The sequence below is a fragment of the Sesamum indicum genome, linkage group LG10 (assembly GCF_000512975.1).
Source record: "Sesamum indicum cultivar Zhongzhi No. 13 linkage group LG10, S_indicum_v1.0, whole genome shotgun sequence".
NCBI classification, from domain to species: domain Eukaryota; kingdom Viridiplantae; phylum Streptophyta; class Magnoliopsida; order Lamiales; family Pedaliaceae; genus Sesamum; species Sesamum indicum.
Window position 1 is genome coordinate 1,064,471 of NC_026154.1, and position 9,999 is coordinate 1,074,469.

Here is a 9,999-nt window from a genome sequence, read left to right on the forward strand (position 1 = left end):
GGGTCTAGCCCAGGCCTATGAACCCCAGCATTGGGCCCATTTAAATCCAAGAACAAGAAGTTCAAATCAAATTCCAGCACATCCAATCATCATGCGACACGTATAATCGCACCTATTGTGTGATTGATTACTTTTATAAACTATTCACCTAACTTATTGAAGCAAGAACTTTTGTTTAACCCTATCAAAATTTAATAATTATTAAATGTTTGTCAAGAAAAATTAAATTACTACAACTCTTCATTATAAGTTAAATATATATGATGACTCAAATACAATTAATTGTTATAACTATTAATTAGGAAATGAAGGGCGGGTTTAAGTCTATAGGTTTTTATGTATTGAAAATGCTGAAAAATTATTATATTATTGATATAAGCAAATATCTCCAGCTCAATATAGCAAATTATCAAATCACTCATCACCCGTCAAATTTATGGACTAATAATTATTTATAAAAACAAATAATGGGCTAATAGCCCAATATCCAAAATCGAACCTTGCTAGCCGTTCAGATTTGATTGGATTTGGCTACACTTCAAGGTACGTAGTGGGCCAGGTCGGTTTAAGACTGGCACAGACCAGTTCGAAAAAGTCCGACTCAAGATCGGTCCATTATTGTTCATAGTCGGTCTTGCGACAGTCTTTTGCCTTCTAAATGAGCCCCAGTTGTTCTATTTTTAAACCCAAACCCAAACTATGGACCAACTCGGTTGAGGCTCGTATCATGCTCAAATGTGCTTGTTTCATTTTTTTTTTATGATAGTAAGGTTTTCTTATAAACAATTACTTAAATTTATAATTGTCTTTTGAAATAAAAAAATAATAAATTAAATCACACGAAAAATTATATAAAAAAATAATAGTTAAAAATATATAATGAACTTAAAAAACAAAACCCAACATGCCAAGCCCAGGATCAGTGGACCTGGATCACTAGAGTGGATTGGTCCCAAGTATTGATTCTTGGGATGACCCAGTCCCAAGCGGGCCTGTGCCAAACTATTTTTGGTTCAATCTGATCCTAAGTTGGGTTAGCCCATCCCCGCCCATCGTGCATCTTGAGCTACGCCCCTACACAAGTGTATCGTAAAAATATAAATAGAAATATATATTTTAAAATTAATATGAATATTTTATACACTGTTGTAATGCACATGTTATATGATCAAAAAGGACAAACATCTAAAAGCACTTATATGCATTGTTTGTTGACAAAAATCTTGCATACGACCAAAATCATGGGACCAAAGTTACTAATGTCTAATTATTAGAGATGTGTAATATTTGTCCCTTCTAAGTGTGATAATTATATTTTGATGCATGTGAAAAACAATTTGAGGAGTTTGAAGATTTAGTGGTATTTTGATGCTCGTACACCAACCTATATCCACTTTCCCAATAGCCCACCAAAACCACGTATCTGGGTTTAGGGTAAAAGATATTTTATCCTTCAAACTATTATTATTTTTGTACTTTGATACATATAAATTATATATATTTGCATTTTGCCACATAAATTATGTAATTTGTGTATTTTTATCATTTCAAGTCGATAGAAAATTCCAACGAGTATTGATTGCATGTATAACACATGATATTTTTAAGGACAAAATCATTATTTTTAATCTGAGGTGTGTTTTAAATAAGAAAACCCAAAAATAACAATCTTGCCCTCACGCGCCTAAAGTGTGTTTTGAGCAAGAAAGTTAGAAAATGACGATCTTGCTCTCAAAATGTACTATGTGGTGTGCATATGACCAATTTTTGATAAAATCCCGTAAAACAGTATGAGAGGGTAAATTGTAAAACTTGTGTAATTTTTATGACAACATGCAACCCAAAAGAAAAAAATTAGACTATAAAATACAACGATATATATATTAAATGAAATAAAAGATTTAATATTTTGAACGATGAAAGTGGATACAAAACAATGTTAATGCAATTGCCCTCATTTTGTCCAAATCCTGAAATTAGAATGTCGTTATTTTGAATTAACGATGAATTTGGTAACCAAACCAAACAACATAAATATGATCACTTAACGTTTACGCAATTAACGGATCCCAATTCATTTTGACTGCAACAATCCTCCAACCTATTCGGTACAACTGCCTCTGCTGTTAGTGGTTGTCCCTTCATATTATTTAATGATTGTTTATTCTTTTTATTTCTTTTATTGCTAATAAATTCGCGGTTTTTCAAAATTTGTGTATGTGTTGATTTGATTAAATTAAAAAATGGAGAATATTTACAAATTGAACTCTATTATTATTTAGAGGATGGATTGGACAATCGAGACACTAGTAGGAATAGCAATGGGGCGAGTTTCGAGTGCCAATAAAATTCTGAACTTGATTAATATATTTAAAATATTAAAAAAAATATATTTTAAAATAATATCATCATTACTTCATAAACATTATTGAAAGGTTAATATTTTTTATTTTATTTTATATATGCATGTTTTAAGCATTACAATATTAAAAAAATGTAGTAATATTAAGAGTTTAATATTATGATAATGATGTGGAATTGAAGATTGATGATTGCTTACCTTTGGAGTAACTCATTCTCATTCCCCCACTTCAATTTGCTCACCCTTTCCATATCTTTTATTCTTCAAATATATTGTGGTTCAAATTCAAGGTAATTATTATTATCATAATATGCTCACTTTCTACGTACAATAATACAAGAATAACATGAAGAAGAAGAAGAAAGATAGCACACAAGGAAACGGAATTTGATGCTCCATTCTCCATCCATCATCTCCTCCACCCCCGTCGTCTTCGTGTCACCACCTATCGTCGCCGCCCCCCACCCCCCACCTATTCTTTCAACTCTCACCCCCATACATCTTTCCTTACAAACAAATTACTGACACACAGGATTTTCTAACCCCTAATTCTCTTCTCTCAACCTCCTATTTTCTCGGCCGCCTTCTAAAATCTCAATTCCAAGAATTTTGTAAGATAAAAAAAAAAATTTAATAAAAATGCAGCAAAACCCACCATCTCCCATCCTAGCTCCAGCTTATCTACCCAGAAACCTGGAAATGGCCTCGGCAGCGCCCCATGTCCCCCCTGGTGAAACCGCCTCCTCCTCCCTCTTCGACTGGTCCGATTTCCTCGACTTCAACCTCGACGAAACTCTCGACTTCTCATTCCCGCAGCCCGAACTCGGATCCGGACCCGAAATCGAGCGAAGCCAACCGTTGGAGAACTCGGGCCGAGTTAGGAAGAGGGACCCGAGATTGGTGTGCTCTAATTTCTTGGCGGGTCGGGTCCCATGCGCCTGCCCCGAATTGGTCCCATGTGCATGCCCTGAATTGGATGAGCAATTGGCGGAGGAGGAGTTGGCGCTTCCGGGAAAGAAGCGGGCCCGAATGGTGAAGCTTTCGGGCGGGGCCCCGGTGCGATGCCAGGTACCGGGCTGTGAGGCGGATATTACTGAGCTCAAAGGGTATCATAAGCGGCATCGAGTGTGCTTGCGGTGTGCGAATGCTAGCGCTGTGGTGCTTGATGGGGAGAGCAAGAGGTACTGCCAGCAGTGCGGAAAGTAAGTCCCTTTTTGTTTTCATTTTCTGAGATCAACTGGAACATTTACATTCTTCTTCAAGTGTTAGGATGTTCGGTCTATGCGGATTTATTGCTTTTATGATGTCTTCTTTCTCAAGTCAATGAGGAACAGCGTCGAAGTTAGCTCCCTTTATTGATTCGTCATTGCATTTCCGGGTTTTCTTGGAGTATTAGTAGATGCATATTTATTGATCGCATGGCGTTTTCTTTCGTGGAGTGGATGCGAAAAGCTCATGTCTTTTTAATCAATTAGTATGGATTACTTTGATGTTGGATAGAAGGAGTTAATGCGTATTTATTGCTTGTGGTGGTGTTTACTTAGCCGACATGATGAAAAAACCCAGAAAGTTCCTTCTTCTTCTTCTTCTTCTTTTGTTTTTTTTTTAAAAAAAAATCTTGTGTGGTTCAATTAGTGAATTTCACGAATTATTTTGATTGAGGACTAGGTTGTTAAGACAGATATTTTTCTTGATGGTGTTCTCTCTCTCTCTCTCTCGCGCGCGCTCCCTCCCTTCCGGAAGTTGGTGTACGGGGAAGGGATTGAGTATGCAGTGAATGTGTATATATAGTCTAAATGTTGGGTGCTTAGCTTTCCTGCCAAAGATGTAGTGGAAATTGACATAATGTTCAAGCTTGATCTCATCTGTTAGTTAAATTGGCGATTAGATATCCTAGTGGTGAATTTTGGGAGTGAACTGTGTGTATGTGCTTCCATAAGAATTCTTAGGTTCAAGTTTTATCGGAGCTTTTAGCAGGATGTGGGCAAAATTTGTAGGGGTATTTTATTATTTATAGAGCTGGTATAGGGTGGATCAAGAATCAATTTATCTGAGAGCAGATGGCTTGTGCTTTTCTAGGTTCTTTGATTTATGGATAAGTCTAATTCATCTATCGAATATGAAAATGTGGTGCATGAAGAGCCTGAACCAAATAGTTGGATCTCAGATAAACAGTGAAATCTATATCGTGTTAATGTCTGGGGAATTAGATCTGTAAGTTTTTTACTCTGTAAGTAGGGACGTTGTCTGTGGTTTCTTGTCATGCTGTTAGACGAAATGGCATTTTGCATGGAAGCATTGTTAGTATTCTCAATTTATTGTGGTGGTTGTATGGAGAAAAATTTAAATGTTACCACTGATTTTTGCATGGCTGAAACGGATAGAAAAGTTGAAGTCTTTTTTTGTTTTTATGCTTACACATGTAGAACTTTGGCAGGTTTCATCTCTTGTCAGATTTTGATGAGGGTAAACGTAGCTGTAGGAGGAAATTAGAACGGCACAATAACCGGCGTCGAAGAAGACCCAGTGACTCTAGAGGAGGCACACAAAAGGAAGCTCAACAGATTAGCTTGGCTGATGATGTCAGTGGAGATGATGACACTGGAAAAGGTATAATGGCCTAATATTAGGTGGTGATTATGTCTAATCTTCCCTGCTTTGAACTGCCTCTGACATCTCTTAATGTTATTTTCTTAGATCAGTAGGAGTTGGTAGCAGTCTCTATTTTTTACACTTAAAATGCTGGCAAGGTCTAAAATTACTTCTTGTTAGTCTTGAGAAATTGGGGAAATTATTATTCTTTATCATGGTTTTGCTACTATGTTATGACCAATTGTTGGGTGCATTGATTTGCCATTTTGAGGTAGTTGACCTCCCTAATGAAACTTTTGTGCCCCAGATGGCATATGTCGAAGAAGTCAGACTGAAGAACAGGAATTATTGTTGGAGTCAGATGCACCTGCTTCTATGCTATGTTCAGCCCTAGGTCCCGAAAATCCCCAGAGTGATAGTGTTGCATCATTTGCTGCATCTGATAAAATGCGTATTAGTGGGCAGACACAGAATCCAAAATATAAGCATTCCCCACCCTACAGTGACAACAAGAATACTTTTTCCTCTATGGTAAGCTCAACACGTTATTGCTGCATTGCGTTTTCTTTTGGCTTGGCAAATCTAGCTAGCTTAATCGCACTGCTTTATCACTTCTCTCAGTGTCCAGCTGGTCGGATCTCCTTCAAGCTCTATGACTGGAATCCAGCAGAGTTTCCTCGACGACTTCGACATCAAGTATTGAAAAGATTGTTACTTCAGTTTAGTACATAAGAGAGAAATATTATCTGTGTCAATGATGTGGTGGGTATTGTTTAACATTCTACTTTTATAGATTTTTCAATGGTTGGCTAACATGCCCATTGAATTGGAGGGTTACATCCGGCCCGGTTGTACAATTTTGACGGCTTTTATTGCAATGCCAAAGCCAACATGGGTTAAGGTATTCCGGATCTTATATTCTTCTTTTTTCTTTTCATTATGGTTGGATGTTCTTATTCATTATCCATACAGCATCTGTGAACTTTATGATATAGGTATAAATATTTGGAAGCTCTATGCTGTCATACTTAAGAAGTAACACTTGTTCATCTACAATTACGATGTCTTATTGCTAGATTGTTACGTAATCCTAATATGAATAATCAGATAATTGACTACTTTTATCTTATTGTGAGCAAATATGTTGATAAATGGATATAAGTATCATCAGATCATTAACATTGTGTTATATTATTGCTTTGTGATGTGGATGATATATCCTGGTGCCAAACTGTTTGATTTCGTAGTTTCTGGTTAAGTCGGGCCTTATAGATTTCTAATGGCCTAACTATTTAATATCCATGCATTGGGCAGTTATTAGAGGAACCAGCTCAATGTATAAAAGAACTTCTTGCCTCACCGGGGAACATTTTGTCTGGAAGAGGCACAATGCTCGTTTATCTAAATGACATGATGTTTTGTGTCAGAAAAGGTCAGTTGTCATCTTATTTCATGAATAACATCTTATAGTGTTTATTTCTCATAGCAATTCTCATTTCTAGTTCAATGGTTTTCATTCTTTAGGAAGCTGTTATTAGAAATTTATTGGTATGTTAATTATTGTGAATTACCCACCAGAAACCTACCCAACGCTTATCTTCTTTTTTTAATTTTTCTATATTCTATTGAACTAACTCGTGTTAGGCATTTGGGATTTGATGTTGATCAGTTCAATGTTTGTGGTCTAAGTTTGCTTATAAAATTGTAAAAACAATCTATTCTAGAAAATATCTTACTCTCTGCTTCAAACTAACTTTGCGTTAAAAAATTTACAAAAATTTAGATCATGTCCTGAAGAGACTCGAACAATGAAGAAGAGTCAATAACTAAAAAATTATGCCAACAAGCATGTCTCCTTAAGAAGTAATTAGGCACCAAAATGAAGTAGGATAAACAATAAGGGGATTCTGTAAATTTGTTGAAAAAGAAAAGAGTAGTAATCTAACTTAGTTGTTTGGTGATTTGTCCTGGGGTTATTTGATTTATACAGAGTCAAGAGTTGTTCTTTTCTGTAATATGTTTCTAACATTTTGCTGGATCCTTCTGGAAACAGATGCAAACTCAGTAATGAAAATCAAGGTGAAGGATAGATCTCCAAAGCTTCATTACATATATCCAACTTGCTTTGAGGCTGGCAGGCCAATGGAATTTGTTGCTTGTGGAAGTTACCTTCTTCAACCTAAGTTCCGGTATGATATAGTTATCCTATTGGTAAAGATTCTTTGTGAAGGTTTCTTCTATTTACTTTACCCTGTGGAACACAGGTTTCAGAAAAAAATACCCTTACTATCTGTCTTCCACCAAGAAGGGGATGGCAGGGGTAAGGATAGGAGATCAAGATTTTTGAAATTATGAAATCAGTTGTCCAAACTTCAGATTACTCTGAACAGGGATCACTGGGAAAGGGGTGTTTGGTTCATATTTCTTGTGTCGTTATCATAATGAGCAATAAGTAATACAGGAAGAATGATCTAATTACTTTCGTGTTTTAGAGAGCATTAACATATCCATTCTGCTCCCTGATGTTGTATGTTGGTGGTGTATGTATTGAAATTGAATTCCTTTCGTCCTGAATAAACTTTTGATTCCATTGGCAGGTTTCTTGTTTCATTTGCTGGACGATACCTAGCATACAATATTTGTGTTTCATCTCCATGTTGTAAGAAAGGAGATAGCAACAGGTTCGAACACCAACTGGTGAAGATATCTGTACCTCAAACTGATATGAATCTTTTGGGCCCGGCGTTTATTGAGGTGAGACCTGTGGTTGCTCACCTTTACTTCTTGTCTTGGTTCACCTATTTGTATCTGTTCTGCCTTTCTATACAACTCTTCCTGTTTCAATTCTGAGAAATGTATGAAAATATGATATCTTTCTCATTGTGCATCTTCAACCTTGGTAAAGGATTGTTAGAATTGGCAGATGAACTATGTGTTGCGTCAAATTCCATATATTATAAGCCCTTGTTGACATCGAAAGTTGTATAGCAATGGCAAGTGTTTTGGAAAAGAATTCTGCTAGATGAAGTTGATGCATATGTTGCTGTGATTAGAATGAAGAAACTTTGCTGTTATGATTGCTATCTCATGTTACGTGGACTGGGCTGCCTGTACAGGTTGAAAACCAGTCCGGCTTGTCCAACTTCATTCCAGTTCTTGTTGGCGACAAAGAAACTTGTGCAGAAATGGAGATATTGCAACAAAAGTTCGATTCCTCTCTATCCTCCCAAGACCAACAACAGTCTCCTCCAAGGCCTGAATGTGAAGTTTTTGCCTCAAGGCAAGCACAGTTATCAGAGTTTGTTTTGGACGTTGCATGGTCGCTGAAGAAACCCGTCCTGGAGCAACCATTGACATCTTCCCACATACAAAGGTTCAACAACTTATTGAACTGTTTGATAGAAAAAGAGTCTTCTGTCATTTTGGAGAGAGTATTTTGCAACATGAAATTTGCAATGGGCAACAATTTAGTCGATCACATTTCTGATGCTGATATGAGGTCACTCCATAATAATATGGGCATTGCACAAAGTATGCTCGACCGGAAGTTACAGGACAAAGATTTTACAGCTACGAGTGTACTGGATGGAAATGTTTACAGTCAAAGCTTCCAGAAAGACGATCAATGTGCCGTTCTAGCTGCTAATATGGTAAGGGCACTAAATATTTATGCATATACTATAACTTGACCTGGGTGGTTCCAAAATTTGAATTGGCAAATTAGGTTTTAATCAAATTAACACTATGTTAGCGAGATCAGGAAGAAATCATAAAGATTCATTTAGGTCGACTTTGCTTCTTCATTTGCTAAATTAATGCAATGGGCAAAGAACGTTGAGATACTGGTGCCTGTTTTGCAGGGTGGCCATGAAACACGTCCTCTTTTAAACGGAGAGGTGATCATGAATGTTAGTCTTCAGCCGAGCCCACAAAAGTCTTTCAACCAGTTGTTAACAAGAACATCTTTACCTTCACGGCCACTCATCATGGCAATTGCAGTTCTTGGTATCTGTGTTGGAGTATGTGCGGTCGTCCTCCACCCTCAACGGGTCAGCGACATTGCCACGACTATTCGTAGGTGTTTGTTCGACAGCTCTTAGTGTTAGTCAGAGTTTCTCCCCTAATAATCTCGTTTCTAGATTTCGAATGTATAGCTCGTTGCGCGCGGATATTCGGTCTTGTTTACTAACCTTAACCTTGAAGAAATTCGCAGGGGGGAAGATATAAACTGTAAGACCCAGATTTCATGAGAGATGGGTGGGGTTGTTTTTTCTTGAGGAAACATTGTGAGGTGTAGGCGTCTCGCTTGTTTCTTATGTACAATTTTTCAGCATCCGAACAATCTGTATCTGTTAGATGTCCAGTAATCTTGTTAATAGATAGCATTTACCGGATGTACCTCTATATTCTTTTTGTTAATTGATCGATTCAAAATAAATGGCTGACGAAATTCAAATGTAATTTCATTTATCAAGATTAGGAAAATATTAAAAACTGTTTTTCTGTTTTTTTTGGTTCATATATTTAAGTTTAATTTAGGATTTGTCTCAATCAAATGAAATAAGGAAGGTGAAACAATGAATCATATACAGCACATGCGGATGAGACGACAAGTAAGGACAATAGTACAATTTGTTGAACCGCGTCGTTGTCTTTTCTCTGCTGTCGCCAACCCAAATCCCTACCTCACCTTCTTTCCTCCTTAATTAATTCATAATGTCTTTATTACTCCTACATTAATTATCTCACACGTCCTACAATTAGATGCATCATTAAACTTCATAAATGCTACTAATATGTCTGTTAAAAAACATGCTACAACGCCTATTGTGATTGATACTAACAATATATATATTGATATATGTACCATTTGTAATAGGAAAATATTTATTAGTTTTGAAGGGCGTATATTGAAAACAAATAGAAAAAAAAGACAATGGTGAGGGGGGAAAGTCGACAAATCTGACTAGTAAAAGGACAAGTTGGTAGCAGAAAATCTGTGGACACCGACAACAGAGAGTGTGTAATGAAAGGGAAGATGGGTC

The 9,999-nt window shown here is 36.7% G+C and overlaps 1 protein-coding gene across 1 annotated transcript; it reads left to right on the forward strand.

Moving 5' to 3' along the window:
* LOC105171452 (squamosa promoter-binding-like protein 7) lies at positions 2,624–9,392 on the forward strand. Its single transcript, XM_011092574.2, has 10 exons — positions 2,624–3,564; positions 4,800–4,972; positions 5,262–5,485; positions 5,576–5,650; positions 5,748–5,855; positions 6,269–6,386; positions 7,008–7,143; positions 7,552–7,708; positions 8,071–8,604; positions 8,815–9,392. The coding sequence occupies exons 1-10, from the start codon at positions 3,002–3,004 to the stop codon at positions 9,052–9,054; spliced, it is 2,328 nt and encodes a 775-aa protein (XP_011090876.1). The 5' UTR covers positions 2,624–3,001; the 3' UTR covers positions 9,055–9,392.